This window comes from Alligator mississippiensis, chromosome 1 (genome assembly GCF_030867095.1).
Source record: "Alligator mississippiensis isolate rAllMis1 chromosome 1, rAllMis1, whole genome shotgun sequence".
Classification (NCBI taxonomy): Eukaryota; Metazoa; Chordata; order Crocodylia; family Alligatoridae; genus Alligator; species Alligator mississippiensis.
The window spans coordinates 212221751-212240032 of record NC_081824.1 but is presented as its reverse complement, the minus strand read 5'-3'; the positions used below and the strand labels follow the sequence as shown (position 1 = coordinate 212240032).

General features: G+C 46.0%; 1 protein-coding gene and 1 long non-coding RNA gene across 4 annotated transcripts in view; one reads left to right on the top strand and one right to left on the bottom strand.

Annotated features, from left to right (window-relative positions):
* Window positions 1-9662: 9662 nt before the first annotated feature.
* Window positions 9663-15669, bottom strand: LOC106738613 (uncharacterized). The gene is made up of 3 exons (XR_009457811.1): window positions 14609-15669; window positions 13899-13967; window positions 9663-11736 (listed from the first exon to the last, which is right to left on the bottom strand). It is a non-coding gene; the product is annotated as an uncharacterized LOC106738613 (long non-coding RNA).
* Window positions 15670-15786: 117 nt separating this feature from the next.
* The window catches only part of USP34 (ubiquitin specific peptidase 34), a 239073-nt gene continuing 236577 nt past the window's right edge, over window positions 15787-18282 (top strand). For all 3 annotated transcript variants that reach the window (XM_014595059.3, XM_019500736.2, XM_006273750.4), the window contains exon 1: window positions 15787-16020. In XM_014595059.3, coding sequence (XP_014450545.1) covers window positions 15978-16020 — 43 coding nt within the window. In that variant the 5' untranslated portion in view covers window positions 15787-15977. The remainder of the gene's footprint in view (window positions 16021-18282) is intronic.

Sequence of the window (18282 nt, the reverse complement as noted above, 5' to 3'; positions counted from 1 at the left end):
TTCTGTTTCAAGTGTTCCCAGATCCAAGTGATTTTATGTAAAACTTGGAGAGAGAAATATCCAGGGCTTTTCCTTGTAGGTCTATTTCTGAAAAGTGGAGCCCAGGTCCTTGGGCTGGGGCCATGGCATAATACTTGATTGTTAGGAATATTTTACGAAAGAAAATTATCAAAAAGGTTTTGGGTTTGAGGGGGCAGGTTTATCCCCAGTTATTGGAGGGGTCTAGGGGTGTAGGCTATAGCCATGTTGGGCTAAGGACCTTGTCTGCCTTGGAGGGGTTCTAGCTCTACACAAGTTGTATACTAGGCTGTCACCACCCTGCCTTGGAATTGTTGGTGTTACCCTCATAGCTGTTTACCAGTAAACTGAAAAGTAACACGCGCTATATCTGTAATAAGTATTTGTAGACCAGAAAAGCCTTGTGTAAATGCAGTCTGTAGTGGTTGAATCCCTTGTGGACAGTAACCAGCCTCCTAAATTGGGATCCTGTATACTTTGAAGTACACTGGGTCTCAACATTATCTAAGATGCAGTCTCAGGTCTGACTTCTTAGCCACGCTCTAGGGGCCAGACTCTCTTTGGTACCTTTCCTTAGGCTGTGGGGCTCCATACTCCTATTTCCCTTGACCCCATCACCAGTTCTGAACCTACTTCAGACTCCAATTAGCTCTTTCCACAGCTCTGTCCCTCTTGGGCTCTTTGGTCTGCAGTTCAACTCATTGACAGCCCTGTGCTCATTTTTTAAACCTGTGGATTCCTTGGTGTAAAAGGAATTTCTGAAATGCACATTTACAGACCAAAAAACAGTACGTTTACAGGTGTATGGCAAAATAGACACCTGAAGTAGTTTCATCACTGCTAACAGCATTTCTAGATCTTTGTCCATGTCCTTCAAGAAGCCCAACCTTTCCACCCACCTCTCCTCCTCCTTTCTCTGCATCTCCCTGCTTAAAAGGTCTTTGGCAAAATCTCTGTCATATCTTTTCTTATGCTGGAATCTTTAATGATCCAGCCTTTGGTTGGAACGACTCTCAATGGGCTGTTTAAGATAAACAGTTCCACCAGTAACCCCTATTGTCAAAAACAGTTTAAGGCTATTGATTTGCCAAAAGCCCTTGATAGCCCTGTTGTCTAGGGCTGAGCACCTAGGGCCTTTATAGATGTGCCCTGGGAGGCAGGTTTGGGGAGGTTGATTTAATCAGCAAACTGTGGTAATTAAAAGCACCCGAGCATCATGTGTATCAGTATCCCTGCGCTGAAAAGATGGTAGTGGGGTGCTTTGAACTAAAGCTGGTGTGACAAGCTTGATTCCAAAGCACCCTGTCACCATGATAAAAAGTCAAATGCCCTATTGGAACAGTTGAAGCGTAATTGCAAAAGACTGTTGGTTCTACTTCTGAAACCACTTACATTTATAGACTCTGAGAAAAATAGACCTGGAAGAGACCTCAAGAAGTCATCTAATCCAAACACCTGCTCAAGATAGGATTATCCTTGTCTGAACTGTTTCACTCAAGTGTTCGTCTACCCTGTTCTTTACAAACTTCCAAGGATTGAGATTCCACACCCTCTCTGGGGAGCTTGGTCCAGTGCTTCATAACCTTCATTCTTTCTAATATCCAACCTAATTTTCCTTACCTGAAATACTAAACTTATATTTCTTGTCCTGTCCCCTGCATCAAAAAAGAATAGTTGATCACCATCCTCTTTATAATCACCCTTCAATTATTTGAAGACTAGTGTATCTCCCCACTCAATCTTTTCTTCTCCAGACTAACAAATCCCAGTTTTTCCAACCTTTTTTAAAGTCTTTTTCTTCCCTAGGTCTTTAATTATTGTTGCTGGTCCCTGTTGGACTCTTTCTAATTTGTCTATGTAATTCTTGAAGTAAAGGCCCAAGTGTGGACACAGGATTCCAGGTGAGGCCTCACCAGTGCTGAATAGAGAGGAAGAATTGTTTTCTTTTGTGTGCAAGCAACACCCTTATTTAACACAGATGTGACAGGCTAGCTGGCAGTGACTTAGCCCAGGGGTTTTGAAAGGGCAAAAGATGATTGGAGGACTTGGGATTCCCTTTCCTCACCAATCTGGTAATGATTTGGCCCAGGGGTTTTGAAGGGGTAAAAGACGATTGGAGGACTTAGGATTCTCACCAATCAGGCCCAGAGATTCACCCCTCATGTCCTCTGATTGGCCCCTGGGGTCACCTGGAGGGGGATAAAAGGGGCAGCACAGCTGACTCAGGAGGAGACCAGCCAGGGACTATGAGGAAGGAGCTTTGAAGAGCTGGCAAGAGCTGAGCCAGCGGGGCGGAAGCAGTTACCCCAGAAGAGCTTGAGGGAGCAGGACCTGCAGGCAGCAGTGGGACCCTCAGCAGCACAATGTGTGGCCAGCAAAAAGGCATCCTGATGGGCTCCAGGATCCCCTACAAGAGGCCGTGGCTAGCAGGAGGATCTGAGTAGCTACCTGAGGGGTCCCAGCTTGGCTTCCAACTCCCCCAATCAGATGCCAGGCAGGTTGACGTGAAGCGGGGGCTCCAGGAAGGTCAAGACCCCTTGCAGCTTGGAGCAGTACCAGCAGTAGTGGTTGTGTGGCAGTGTTCTTGCCTACCACATGGGAGATCTGAGTTCAAGTCTTAGCTTTGGTGACTTGGGGTGAGTGAGCTAACAAGGAGAAAGTTCTCTTGCGGTAGACAGGAGCCATTGTGTTTTCTCCCCCTCCAGTGACCCAGGCCCTATATTTCTTTGTCCTTTGACATTTTGTGTATTGTGCCATTTTATATTTCCCCAACCAGTATTGTTTGCTCTGTTGTTTGTGTTTTGTGTTTTATATTTTGTTAACCCTGTCTTTTGCCAATGATTGTAAGTGTCTAACCTTTGTTGAATCCTGCCCTTTGGGGCATTGTGGTGTCCACTATACCCCCCTGATTATGCCTGTTATGTTCCCTCATTAAAAGATATATGGTTAAGTCCACAGTGGTGGTCTGGCTCTGCTCTATAGGGGGAGGAGAATCCCTACACCTCCCACAGCGCTTGTGCACCTGCTCTGATCCCTTCAATTGGAGAGGGAGTACCTTTTGGACTACTGCCCGGGTTACACAACCTAACAGGATCTTGGCCTTTTTTTTTACAGGAGAACATGGTTGACTCTGTTTTGGTCCCATTACAATCCCTGGGTCCTTTTCTGCAATACTACAGCCTAGCCAAGAAGATCCCTGGGGAACCCCACTCTAACTTTTCCAAACAAAACATTGAGCTGGTGATGACTATTTTTTTAACATGTTGATCCAACTAGTTATATATCTGCTTTACTATGTTTTCATCTAGACCTGTGGTGTTTTGGCCCCATGGGCTAAGTGAGTAGTATGGGGTTGGCTTGTAGGCCAAATCAGGCCCTGCATTTTGAGACTGGGGGCCCTGTGCTGCTGCTACCTTGTTCTATAGGGGACTGGACCCCATACCAATTTGTATGCCTAATCTATTGCTCAGGGCTTTGACCCATGGGGCTTCTCAGCCTGTCCAGCCAGCAGAGCCTGTATTTCCTATATATGCCCCTGATCTAGCCTGTGTTTCCTATATGTACTGAGCTGAGAGAGAACCCTGCATCTCTGACCTTTCAAAATTCTGTATCACTTCTATTGATGCTATGTGTTTCAACCAACTGTAAATGTTTACAGTAACTTTATGAAGAGAGGCAGAATAGAAGATTTCTCTTTTTTCCCTTTAGTCCAGTTAAGAATTTCCCATGACAGTGGGTTCAAACATATGGGTAATTTGTGCAGTTTGCCAGAGTAATGTCATCTCAGCGTTGTCAAGGAGGATCTAAACCTTCACCCTTTAGTTTATGAAATCACAATGACCGTTCTAGAGGCCTGTTTACAAGACGAGGGATGCCATTGGAGGTTTTGAAGGCATGTTTAAGTGGATTCCAAGACAGCCTCAAAATAATGGATCTCTGTATAATGAGAAATTGGTGTTTATGCTATGATCAGGGATCTAATGTGTTTGCCACAGAAAAACATGGAATTTAGATTTTTTACAGAGAATCTTTAGAATCACTGCGGGGGGGAATGGAAAATAAAATGCTGGCTTACCAGTGGGAGGCAATGGTTCTCACTGCCACTCCAGTGGCTCGCTGGGGGGAGAAGCCACCAGCACACAGAAAAGCAGCCAAGATGGGAGGCACCGCCTCTGCTACTGGTTGGCTAAGAGGGCTGCCTGTTGTGCCGCTCCACCCTTTTCTGCAAGAATGGCAGCCCTCAGCCAATCAGCAGTGAGGGGTGGGTGGGCCTGCCTGATTTCTAGTATGATTTAATCAAGTTCTGTGGAGCCAGATGAGGATAATGACATCTGAGTCTTCATTTTAAAAAAAAAGTTTCTATCATGATCATGACGATGATAATGTGATGTGAGCGTAACCAATACACTAAAACAACAGTGCTGAGGCATGAGGAATCCTATTGGTATCCAGTAGGGATACGGAAGGTTAAATGGTTAAACAGTAAGTATATTTATAACGTTAATGCATTACAGTTAACGTTTGTGCCAGTCAACATCCACACATGCACTACTGTGCAGTACATGTGCACATGTAGACAGTGACGTTTTACTACACAGCAGATTAGTCTACTGCACAGTACAGTATCTTGTATAGATACACCCAATGATTAACAGTCAGGGGCAGATCCAAGGGGAGGGAGGGAGCAGTGGTTCAGTGCCCTGGCCCCTGCTTTGATTTCTGGGCCACCCAAAGTTTAAAACCAACTGCCTCAAAGTGGCAGCAGTGTTCCAGATCAGGGAGCAGAAAGGAAGTAAATTGATTTCATGGCCCATTAAAATCCACCTGAGTCCTGCTAAACTCTTCATTCCACAGGTGTTAATGACGCCCTCTCTCCTTTTTAATGGCCTCGATGTTCCACTAATCAAACTAGCCTTTCTTCTGCAATTCTGGTGTTTATTTATGGCTCCTGGTAATGTAGCTTCTATTACAGACCACAGCAGGCAGTTTTTAACCCTTGCTAAAAACATTAACTAAGGCATGGAAATAACTTTTATCAGTGTTAGATGCATTGTCATGGTGCTAAAGAAAATTAGATTTTGTTTTGTGTCTGAAAAGGATATACATTTAATTATGACTACAGATATACTGAAACATCATCTTTTGATTACTTTTTGTCTAGTTTGTTGTGTGTTTATACATGATATAGCACATAAATGCACATTCCTGTAAAGGTATACTTGCTTTTGCTTCAGTCTTAAACTGAAGGCTTCTCGGATCCTAACATATTAGATCTCCTAGTTTCTTTATAACTGGAGAAAAATGTGTTGTGCTATATGTGATGATGTACCATATTATCTGCATCCCACTTTTCAAAATCCCAGATCTGCCCATGGTAACGGTACTCCAGAGGCAGAAGAGAATGCAGTCCACCAAATGCAAAGCAATGGCAGCATCAGGCCTTGCCTCTTACCTGCTTTCCCAGGAGTTGATTTTCATCTGAGTGCTTCCTGCTGCCACCAGCATCTTAAACCCAAGGACAGGCAGGGACACAGCAGTGAACTGAGGACAGGAGTAAGAGTACATCATGTTTGATCCTGGATTGTTGTAATCCAGTCCTGGTTTGGTTTCTGAGTTTGATCCTTCCAAGGCATATTTAGGAAGTTGTTTGAATTGATCTTCAGTCAGTCCTTTTTCAGGATCATAGATCTGGATAAACAGCTTGTTGATGTAGCAGTGTCCCACTTTTCCTTGGAAAGAGCACCACAATAAAGGGAAAGGAAGTCAGGCATCTTTGGTCTCAGAGCCCCTTGCCAGAACTTTACATGGAGAGAGACTTAAGTCTGTAAGAGAAGAGAGATGGATGGAAGGATCCAAAAGGTAAAGAATTACGGTGCAGTTCATGGGGCAACGCTGAGTGTTTCTGTAGTGTTCTGTTTGGAAACCAAGTGTTCACACCTGTATGCAACAACTACAATTGCATTTTGGTGTGCAAATTAGGTAAACATGGAAATTAGGAGCACATGTATGCAACTAAATAATTATGCAGCAATCTAACCCACACAAAAACATAGAGCTTTTGCAGGCGAAGGAAGTGTATGCCAATTTTTACCATTGTACTTCTTGCACTTTTAAAGTAAACCTGTTGTTAAATTCAAAGAGCAGTTAACTTTCAAGTTACTATAACATGAATCCTCAGTCATTCAATGCTAATGGAAGTGGTTGTGGGAAAAGAGGGTAGGTTCAGAGATGGAATCAGCAATAGGGTGTCTTCTGAGAGATTTATAATCCTTGTGTTTGTCATGTAGGGCAAAAGTAAGTTCATATACAATGCACTCTGGATTGTTTTGTATGTTTGTGGCTTGCCTTAGTTTTGACAATGGCAAGAATAAATAATGTCCTGTTGTTGCATGACAGAACGTATGATACCGTTCAGAAGCGGTATACAAAGAGAATTCCCACAATAGTATTGTACCTGTCTCATGAAAATCAGGAGGTAGATACTATGCAGAAGACCATTTACTGTCATAATTCAGAGCTCCCAGCTAATGAGCTTAGGAGATAGGATTTTATAAAGCACAGAACTGAATAACTCACCTTCTCCTGTGTTTGTCAGCAATACATAGTGTCCATTTTTTGGATAATATAGCATAACTCGGGGTGGACAACTATTTTGGCTGAAGGGCTGCTTAACAAGTTTTGGTGAGGTGTACAGGGCTGCAAAGGTACAGTCCTTGTCAAACTGCTAAACCCTGCCCTTGGTCACCATCTTGGGACCAGAAGTCCCACCCACTAATCTTTGCCATGGGAAATCCCTCCTCTTGCCCCAGAAATACTTCTTTTGGGAAGGGGGCTGCTATCTTGGAACCAGAAGCCCTGCTCTGTCACATGATCCATGATGTAAGGAAGGCCCACCCACTCAACACCAAACCTTGCCCCGCTTGCCACCATGCTGGTCCCAGAATCCCCTGCCCCATCACATGGTCCCTGACCTTAGAAGGTCCACCCCTTGACTGGGAAACACTGCCCCTCCATAGGGCCCACCCTTGTGGTGCATAGCCTGCTCTTGGGGCCCCAGAAATTCTGCCCTCTAGGTAACGAGGCACATGCATGAACTACCAAATAGCAAGGGGTTGTGACCCATCTAACAACCTGCTTTATCACCCTCAACCAATCCATGAGGGTTTCAGGGGCATTGGACCTCCCTGAGAATGGTGTCAAACCAATCAAGTGAACTATAACATCTACTACAAAATAATCAAACATCTACTACAACATACTTTACATTTGATTAAAAAAATATTTTTGTCTGGATTGATGTGATTGCATATAATACCTCAAAATAAAGTCTTACTTCTGTATATGGTGTGGGGGGTAGGGGGTATGTGTATGTGTGTGTGTGGGTTGTGGATGTGGTGGGAGGTGGAGTGTGTGGATGTATGTGGGTATGGCGGGGTGGGTTGGGTATGCGCATGTGGGTGGCTGTCCAAGTAGCCCTACCCAGAAGCTGTTTGTGTTGGCCAGGCTGAGGCTGGGGCCGGAGCCTTCTGGCACATAAGGGTGGGAGTGCAGTGTGTGCTGCCCTGGGCAGGAGTGGGCAGGACTCAGCCCCATGCAAAGTGCAGCAGGCTGGGCTAGATACAATGAATTAGTGGAGCTTGTCCACAAGCAAGATCCAATCAGCTGGTGGGCTGCATCCAGCCCATGGGTCATATTTTGCCCACCCCTGGCATAACTTCATACCATTTTTGAAGGCATAGACAGAGCCACCTCCTCAAGTGAGAGTTATACTTTATAAATATGATATAAAATACTATGATCCATATATATTGGTATCAGCAGCTTGAGAGGTAACAGCTTAAAAAGAAGAAATAGTTGGGACCTTTGTTCAAACACAGGAAAGTTGCGTTGTCCTTTAACCCTTTGAATGGTTCATTTAACCTTCTTCTCACCTTTTCTTGGAATGTCTCCTGAAAGTTTCTCATTCAAATTGTGGACTCTTCCACATTAAGGAAGATTTAAACAAAAAGCCTTCAGTTTACTGTGGACCAGGTCTGTCATGACCATTTATTAAATATCTGTTCATCTGCATGTAATCCATATACCAGGCTGTACCAGATGATCTGCTGAAACAAATCGGTGGCATTTGCCTGATGGTGGAATCTGATCCTTTTTGACATCTGATTTCTACAGGCTGAAGAAATGAATTTCTTTTTCTGTAAAATTACCCATCAAGAAAGGCTTTATGTTGATATAGAATCTATATGCCATTTTACTAACTAACAAGACCAAATAATGATGAATAACAAAACCAAATCTGCTTTTGGATTTAATTTAAGACATGGGTATTATTTAGAAGTGTATGTTCATGGGGGTTTCATCCTTGTTCCAAATAATATACAAAGCATAATATGGGTGGGGGTCAAAAACAAGGTCTCATCTGTTCTATGTGCACCTAAGTTTGCAAAGTGAACATACCAATTTTTCCAGTATAGTGTATGCAACAGCTGGCAGTGGGGGAGGGGGGATTGAGGCCCCCATAGGGAGGGAGGAAGTGAACTGGGGAGTGAATTGGGCAGGGCTGGGGCTGCTGCCCAGGCAAGCAGTGCCTGGGGCTTGGGGCTGGAATGCAGGGCTGCAGGGCCCTGGCAGAGTGGGATGGGGCTGCAGGCAGCTCTTCAGGGGGGTGGGGAGCAGCTTCCCACCGTTGTGTGCACTCCCAGGGGCACAGGGGAGGACCCATGCCCCCCTGATCTGTGTGTGGGACAGGGGCAGGTGTGGGCTGCCCCCTGCAGGCTTGGGCTCCCCACCCTGCTGCTTCCCCGCAGGGCCTTCATAGCCTAGTGGGTGGGACCCAGCGCAGCAGGGCAGTGGGGCCAGGCAGGGAAGCTCCTTGCTGCTGCGAGTCCCCTGTGCCCTGTCAAGGTATCCCCTGCCTGTCCTGCAGCAGCAGGGACAATGGCATGGGGTTGTGCCCCTCACTGCTGCCAGGCAGGCAGGGGGGTGTTGCCAGGGCAATGCAGAGCTCAGAGCAGCAATGAGCTTCCCTGCCCAGCCCTGCTGCACTGGGTCCCTCCTTCTGGGCTGTGGAGGCCCTGAGGGAAGGGCATCAGGGTGGGGAACCCGAGCCCACAGCAGGCAGCCTGCCCCTGCCCCAATTTGGGGGGCATGTACCCCCTTCCTTCCCAGGAGTCCACACAGTGGCAGGGAGCTGGCCTCCCTCCACATAAGCCTGCAAAGGGAAGCCTGCACCTGCCCCTTTCCCCCACCCCCATGGGCTCTGCTCTGGCCCAGCCCCCCACAGGGAAGGGGAAGCCAGGCTCTGTGCTCTATGCTGTGGCAGCTGCTGCCTCCTGCAGGTGGCAGCTGGGGCTCAAGGGCTGCTGACCTGGGTCCCTGTCCCTATAGCCCTGGCAGTAGGGGGGGCCTCTTCCACCTGGAGGCTTTGGGTAGGGAGTACCAGCAGGGCCAAGGGGCTATGGGGTGGCAGCAAGGGACCCTGGTAGGACCCAGGGGACTGGGATGGGGGAAGTGAGGGGCACTGGCAGGGCCGGGAGCCTGTGGGTGGGGAGTGAGGGGCCTGGACCTGCATCTTGATGAGCGAAGGAGGCAACAGGAATTCTGATTTTCCATGATAAAAAAACCCAAAATCAAATACCAAAATATTATAGGTACTTAGAATTTATTTTATTATAGTGATTGAGGTACTGGTAGGCTTCCAAAGTGCTTTAAAATTGTAAATACATCAATAAAACATTGTGTTCAATTGACAGACAGACACACACACACACACACAGCACTGTCTAAGTTTAATTGAGAGTTTTGGGATTTTTATCAGAGAATTGCTGTTTTTTTTTTTTAAATTGGAGAATTTGCGATTTTTTATTTTTTTTAAATCAGCAAAAACCAGGATCTTTGTTGATACAAACTCTCAACCTTCACTCCATTTTAATAATTTTTTGCTAGGAGTTTCCATTGTGTTTTTTAATTCAAAAGTTAATATATTCATACACTGATATCAACACTTATAATTAATGTACTCATAGACAGTGTTGTCTTATGCTCTTTAAAGCTATTACCTATTTTAGTAGTAGTTGTTTTTTTAAATGTTAACTTTTAAGGGCACATTCAAATGTACATCAAACAGCAGAAAGCATCGAAGTTCACCAGCCAGTTAACAGGGCTTTGCAAAGTTCGGTCCCCAATTCGATTCAGCAGAGATTTGGCCTGTTTCGGTGGCTAAATCTCCAAATCCGAATTGAATCACAGGACCCTTTAATCTTTCCGAATCGATTCAGAAAGATTCGGCCATAGACACAGCTTTAAATGTTTTTTCTACATACCTCGAGGTAGTAGGCAGCTCGTGAACGCTGTGATGCTGGGGTGCATCGAGTGTCCCACAGCACGCTCAGCAGCAAACCCAGAAGTGGATCAGAAGCACTTCTGGTCCTCTTCTGAGTCTACCGGGGCGTGCACGAGAGCCCCCCTTGTGCCCTCCCAGGCTCAGTGACTGGTGCCTCCTGGGTCCGGGGGGAGGGGGCACCTGGCCGCCCCCCCCCCCCCCCCCCCCCCCGTGGCCAATTGTTGAGCCAGGAGGACGAGGGGTGGGGGAGCAGTATGCTCCCCGGCGGACCTGGAAGTGGTTTGCTGCCAAGCACGCAGGGGGCTCCCTTGCGCTCCTGTGGGACACTCCATCCCCCCAGCATTGCTGCATTCATGAGCTGCGCCTGGTACCTTAAGGTATATAGAAAAAACATTTAAAGCTGTGTCTATCTCTGAATCAGCATCAAATCTTCAGATTGGGATTTGGCGGAATCAAATCGGGGACAGTGATCCAAATCAATTAATTGAATCACTGTCCCCAGTTTGGGCTGAATCCAAATCTAATAGGGCCTGTTTCACACACCCCTACCAGTTAGTCCTGAGAACACTATGATAACTCCTTGTGGTACCTTAAAAAGCTCATTGTTTTTATTCAGCAGTTACCCATAATTCTTCATGGTAGGCCTGCTAGGAAAGGGCAAATCACTGTTGTTGTTTATTACTGGTACAAAGATAGGATGCTGACCGCCATCTCTTACTCTTTCTTCTCAGTTGTTCCTTATAGTTGGTCAGCTTTTTGAGGTGGTTCTCTGAATTACTGCTGAAGTGGAAAAACTTGTGTCATCACAGCTGCTTCTGTCTGACCAGATCCTTCCAATGCAATATCCTTTTTTATATATAGGTATGGACTTAAGACATAAAAAGGCTTTACAATATTCCTTTAGGGCAGTGGTCTCCAACCTTTTAAAGTAGAAGATCACCTTTGACATTTAAAAGCAACCCAAGATCTATAGTGTGCTCCTGAACCCCCCTCCACCCTCCCACCCAGCAAGTAAGTCTGTGGGGAGGGAAGGAGGGGGGGCAGATCAAGGCAGAGCAAGAGAAAATTATTTGGAGGCACACCTCCCCAGCAGGTAAGTTCCACCTGGCCTGGGCCCCACTCAACTTACCCCTGTTCCTGTGGCACTGTCCCTCACTGTGGGGTTCTTGATCTAGCCCCCACTCCTTCCCTCCCCCGTGGACTGATCTCCTGGGCTGGGGCACGTGCGTGCATGCACACGGGCACTCAGCTTCCCCCACCCCAGCTTCAGACTGACTTCAAGAGGCTCTGAGATCTACTGGTGGATGAAGATCCACTGGTTGGTGACCGCTGCTTTAGGTAACAATCACGTGTGCACTTCATAATACAACTCAGCTCTGAAAAAAAAAAAAAAAAAAAAAAAAAAAAAAAATCACTAAAATATAAAATTGAGTCAATTTTCTTTCTGAAGGGAATAAACTGGCAAGTGCTCACTTAAAAATGGTTGAGTTTTATTTTTTTTTGCTAGAAAGTACGCAGTCTGCAACTTTCCAGCTCATCTTTACCAAACAACCAGATGAAAGCTACTTGCAAGGTAGAAATGTTAGCCATAGAGTATCTATGAACAAGTTCTGCCAAACAACAGCACTTCAGTATGCTGTCTCACAAGATTAGGGAAAACAGGTAAAAGGATGAACAACCTGGAAGCTTTGCCAGAACAAGAGAGTTTATTTTGACACATTTCTAGTCTTGGTAATGGGCGATTGCTTTGTGTAGAGCTAAAAACCTGAAAAGGGAACCATTCTTCAAACCTTACCTTAGGACTTGTATATAGGGTTTAACTACCCATCTCCATAATCACAAAATTGTATCTTGTAGCACACACATACAGTCCCTTGGGTAGAGTCCAACAAAGTTACTGCAAAGCCAGTTTTTACCCAGAGTGATAGGGGGCTGTTCCTTAATTCCTCTTGCCCATAGGGGAACACTGTCAGACAGGCTCACTGATATGCTTGCTCTCTTAGAGGAACAGCAGAGCATCATGGGATAGGGAGAGTCTAAAGAGATGTTCACACATTAAATTTGTCCTGGGAAGACAAAGAAGTTACTGCTTGAAACAGTACTTTCTTTGTCATGCATCTGCCAGTTTTGTGGTGGATCAGCTATTTTTATAGTGTGATGAACAGTACGAATGTGTGGCTGTTCATGTTTTGTCACACTAATCTTACATATAAAAGAGGGACAAATGTAATATCTGTCATGACCCTAAATTGCTGCAAGCATGAATGGCATTTCAACTTTTATTATCCTGTCCTCCTCCTTCCCAGTGCTCCCAATGAATACTTGCAAAGGACAAGCTAAAAAACCTTTTTGGAATTAAATTCCTAATAACCATTTGACAGGAACTGTGGCAAAAGATAAACCCACAGCTATTTTTAAAACATGGAAATAAGAATTGTAAAGATAAAGCCATGTTTCTACCTCTTAGTGCCTAGTACTGTGATTCTACTATGGTAGGTGTTGTATGAATGTGTAGATCCGTCATTCTCTTATTTTTTCCAGGCTGCAATTCTGTATTACAACAGGAAAAAGTTTGGGGATCCTCTTCTCTCTGCTTCAGGCCACTCTCCCATTTAGCTAAGAAAGGGAGTAATAGCAACCATCCTAGACATATTTATGATACCTTTAGGAGTCATGGATGTAAGGTTGAGAGCCTCTAGCCTAGATAAAACTTGGTAAGAAGTGGGATGCTCTTATCTAATATTGTCCTTTCATTACTGGAATAAATGGAACAAAGCAAGTCCTAAGTCCTTCCTTGATATGAGGGACACTTCAAGAATTACATAGACAAATTAGAAAGAGTCCAACAGGGACCAGCAACAATAATTAAAGACCTAGGGGGAAAAAAGACTTCATCCCTTAGCTGTATGTTTTTTTATCAGGATGTCCATGCTGGTTCTCCTTACATAGTTTCTCTTTCCCTGCAGCTAGAGGATGGAAGAGAACTGTGAAGAGATGTATTAAAAAAAACAAAAAACCAAACAAACAAAATAAAAAAGCCCTCCAAAAAAACCCAACAACAGTGCTTTACTTCAAACTTGGTGTGGCCCAGCTCAGCCAACATCTGTATAGATCATGTGCTTCAGCGGGGCTTGCCTGGCGCTTTTATCTAATAGCTGATTGAATCAACTTTAGGTAAAAAAAAATGCCAACAAGCCTCACTGAAGTGCATGATCTATACAGACTTGTAGTTTTGGTATAAAGGAAATCCCAAATATACTAAACTACATAGCTACCTCCATTGTACTTTCTTAATAAGCTTACCTTTGCCCTGTACTAGGGCCATGTAATAACAGTGTGCTTGATTTAATTAAGTTTCAACTTCTCCATCACACCTGTTCTTATTACTTTCATTGTTATGTGTGCCTTGTATACATTTCCATAGAACAATACACAAATTCACCACTGGGTGGTACTACCCAAATGAAAAGAGCAGTTTGTACAAATAAAGTTGAACATGTAGACTTTGGGAAAAGAGCAGTTAGAGATAATGTGCTACCTTATATTAGAGGGTAGAAGAGACCTCAAAGGTCATCTGTCCAGCATTTTTCAACCCAAGGGTCATGACCTGTGGGTCACAAGAACATATGAGAGGGTGGCAAATAAACTTTAAGAAAGGATCAACAAACTTTAACAATGGACTTTCCTTTAAAGGAGAAAAAGCTGTGGTTTTTCCCCTTACAGGCTGGCAGAGTTCTGGCCTGCGAGGGGCTGCCTGGGCCCCCCTTCATGCCTGACACACTGGGGGCAGGGAACAGGGTGCAAGGGACAGCAGGTCGAGATTGAGGGGCACTAGGTTGGGACTGATGATTGATGTTTACAAGTGGGTCCTGGTACAAAAGAGGTGGAGAGCCACTGATCTAGTCAAACTGTCTACTCTAGGCAGGGTCATCTGTGCTTAAACCATACCACACAAACATTTGTGCAACCTGCATTTAAAATTTCCAGTTATGGAGATTCCACTATCTCCTGAGGTAGTGTTATTTATATCTACAGAGGTAGAGATATAACCTACATAAATACATGTATGCAAGGAGGCAAAAGGTACCTCCTTGAAAGCTGCTGCTTGCCTCAAAAACTCATGTCTCAAAATCTATTTGTGGATTAACTAACAAACAAACAAACAAACAAACAAACAAACAAACAAACTCGCAGTCAGCATGTTCCTACAGCAAGTAGATGCAGAATAAATAAAATAAATATAGGTACCTGGGAAGGTGAAATATGGGACTACTGGCTTGCACTGTAGACAGGTATTTCTATAAAAAAAGGCTTGTATTTTTGAGATGTAGAAAATTGGGTATTTTTTCCTTCAGGGACCAGCATCCTTCCCTAAAAACATTACATTTCCTATAGGCAGCACATGGGCATACATCCAGCAAGACCATCTCAACAAGGTCTAGAAGTTAGGCAAAAGGGGGGAGGTGGGGAAGACAGCTGTAAACATGAAAAATGAGAACATAGAATTGCTCCTAACACTATCACAGTCCCTTAAAAAGTATATTTAAATTTACCCCAGGGAGGAAAAGATGGAGTGTCAATACATAGCTTTAGCATAGGCCCAACTTGACTCAACCATCCACCCCAACCCTTCTCCTCAAGTTCAGCCTGTGAAGTTTTCCCCACGAAATCGTCTGCCCCATGAACAGCAAGCTAAGTCAGAAATACAGGTTTCCCCTCGCCAACCAGTTTTGAGTATCCAGTTAATAGTCCGTACACCGTTTTGGCTACCACAGTATAGTTTTGAGTAACCATGGTTCTCCACCGTCACACACCAGCCCACCACCTGCCCTTTTCCCTTTCATCTTGCCAACCACAGTGACTTTCAGGAACCTAACCCCAGTGGTCAAGAGCGAAACCTGTAACCGCCAAAATGAAGGATCTGGAAAAAAAAGAATCTTGTGCGCCTCAGTGGAGTCGCCCTCCCTCTGCACAGCTCAGAGCAGCCCTTCCCCTTCTTTACACCCAAGGCTGCCCCCTTACTGGACTCGGGAAAACATTCACTTCTTTCCCCCCTACGCCCACACAAACACCCCAGAGCCGTCCCCCTACACTCCGGAAGCCCCGGTGAGGCGGACTGGTTTCCCACGGGGGGTCTCTAGGCCTGTTCCGCAAGGCCGCCGGAGGGAAGCGCAACCCCCGTTACGCTTAATGGGGTGAGAGAGACCCCCGCCATCCCCTTCACCGGGAGCAGGAACACGGCAGGTGCGGGGGTAAGGAAACGAACACCGCCCACCCTGCGGCGGCCGCCATTTTATCCGCCCGGGCCGCGCCACCGCCCCGCCCCCAGCCCCGCCCCAGGAGGGGCTCGGGCTCGGCCGCCTCCGCCCGCCGCTGGGTCGGAAAGAGCCGAGCGGCGCCGAGCGCCCGCCGCCCCCCCGCCTCCTTCCCCCTCAGCAAAATGGCGGCGCGTGGAGTCCCCGGGAGCCACTGAGTGACTCGGCTTCTCCTCCCGCCGCCGCCGCCGGCTCGTCGGCCTCGCCCCGCCCCGCCCCGTCCATCACGCATCGGCGGCGCGGCGCGGATCAATCAATGGTCGGGGGGAGGCGGCGGCGGCGGCTGCTGCTGTTAATGAACAATGTGTGAGAGCTGCGCCGAGCTGCTGGAGGTGTTAAATGAGAGTAAGTGCGGCCCTTCCCCCCGCGCGGCGCGGCGCGGCCCCCGAGGCCTAGCTGGTGCGGAGGGGACCGAGGCCTGGGCCGCGCGCAGGTGCTGCGCGCGGTGTGTGGGGCCTGGGCCTGAGCCCGAGCCCGAGCCCGGGCCCGGGCCCGGCGCGTCCCGCGGCCTCCCCCCGCTGTGTCCGCCTGCCTCCCGGGGCAGGCCGCACCGCCGGCTCCTGCCATGTTTCCTTCTTGCGAGGCCTGCTCACGTGTGCCCTTCAAGTGCCGCGGGATCCGGGCCTACTCCTCACCTGCCCCTTCCTCCCCAGCTGCGGGCCCGCTTCTGAAATCCTGATTGCCCCAGGACCGGAGGGGAGGCTGCTGGGGATGAGGCTCAGCGTTAGAGAGCCCGTGATTGTCCGCACAGGCCCTTCACCCGGCCGAGTCTGGAGGGCTGACATCTTGTTCTGACCCAAACTTGTTTAGGGTGTTCACTTCAAAGCGTATTTATCCTGTTGTCACTAACCCTTACTTTTAGCTGGGGTGCTGCCTTTTTAATAAGATGTTTAAGGTGCCAGGTGATGCCAAGCGGACTGACTGAAACCAGCTGTATGATCAGTGGTGTATTTGTGTGGTGACTACTGCTGGTTGGAGGAGACCGCTTCATTTGGTGGTGGACTGATAATTGGTGGAAATTCAGCCAAGACTCATGTCCTACTGTTTTTAGTCATAACTGGTAATGTGTGATGCTTGAGGGTAGCAGGTTTCTGGAACAGATTTAGTTAGGGAAGCATTTTGAAACTTGGGATTGAGGTGGTTATACCTTTGCTTAAAAGTAAGGGTTTCATTAACATGTCATTGTTATTTTAATAATGATTTGTCAATAATGCATGCCGTAGGTTCTGTATATTTATGCAACATCATTTTCCTAGTCTTGGAATTTGAAAAAGGGAAGTAGGCTTTCCTTGTAAATTTACCAGGGCAAATGATGTGATGCTGTTGTTCCATATTTAACTTTTTTCTGTTCACTCTGATCAAGTAAAACAAAAGGTTGTCTTACATCCACAGAACCAAGGACTCATGTAGATGAAGCTGAATGTAACTTTTTTGTGTTTAATCTAACAATATATGCCCCCTGCAAAAACAAAATATAAGAGTGAATTAGAGGGAGCCCTAGTCTTAATGTTGTTTTATACCTTTAAATGGGCAACCTGGCACTACTTGACTATATTTTAATGGTGCTATGTAAAACACATGGCAAGTGCTGTCTATGTACAGAGAAAAGGACCTAATCCAGTAATAGTGAAAAATGGTAGTAAAGAATGAGGTCATGTCCAAAATGTGGGAATCAGAGACTGCCAGCAGTTTCCTTTCCTGCTTTTGCTGAGCATTTGGGATTGCCTCTTCACTGAAACTGCTGAAATAGTGTCTTGATAGATTCGGGAAGCTAAACTGAAGTTTATCAGCAGCACCTCACTTCAGTTGTTTGAATAGTAGAATCATAGAGAAGTAGAGCTGGAAGGGACCTCCAGAGGTCATCTAGTCCAACCCCCTGCCTGAGGTATGATCATCCCTAGCCAGACCATCCTATACAACCATAATCTAAACTCTACATAGGACTACCATCAACTCTGAAGCAACGTAGACCTAACACCCTAACCTGCCATAGGTAAAGCAAGAGAACCATGGCAACCAGTGTCCTGCTTTGAGGGTTGTTATTAAGCAAACCAATCCCTGCCCCACTACCCCTGCAAGATGCTTCCTTTTGATGTCATTTGCTTTGATATTTATGGTGCAATTATTTGGTGTAGTTTGTACAAAATAAACAGCTGGACCATGATGCACTGTTGTGTAGAGGGATACCTGTGGATCTGTTTTATTCATAGGACCGTGCCAGCTTTGGGGAGTACAGGAGGATGCAGTTTTCCAGGTTAGCCCCTGACACTACAGACTTCTGGCACACACTTGATTTTAAGCGCATTCATATTTCTTGTAGACTAAATTTGGGCTAAGCGCATGTGTAAGGGTTTGTGGAAATGGAGCCCTAATCCAGCATTGACCTTTGTGTGGACACAGGCATCTGCTGCCAGAACTCATTAAGGACCTGAGATCCTGTAGACTTGATTCTGTTACCTGTAATACTTAGGCCTCTCCATATGAATAAGTACTAAATTGAAGTGCCTGTTTCAGAATAGAGTATGCTTGTTGTGAGTGGTACTGATCAATATTTTTTCTTAAATACAGAATTTAGGTATTACATTTAAACATGCCAAACAGCTGAAT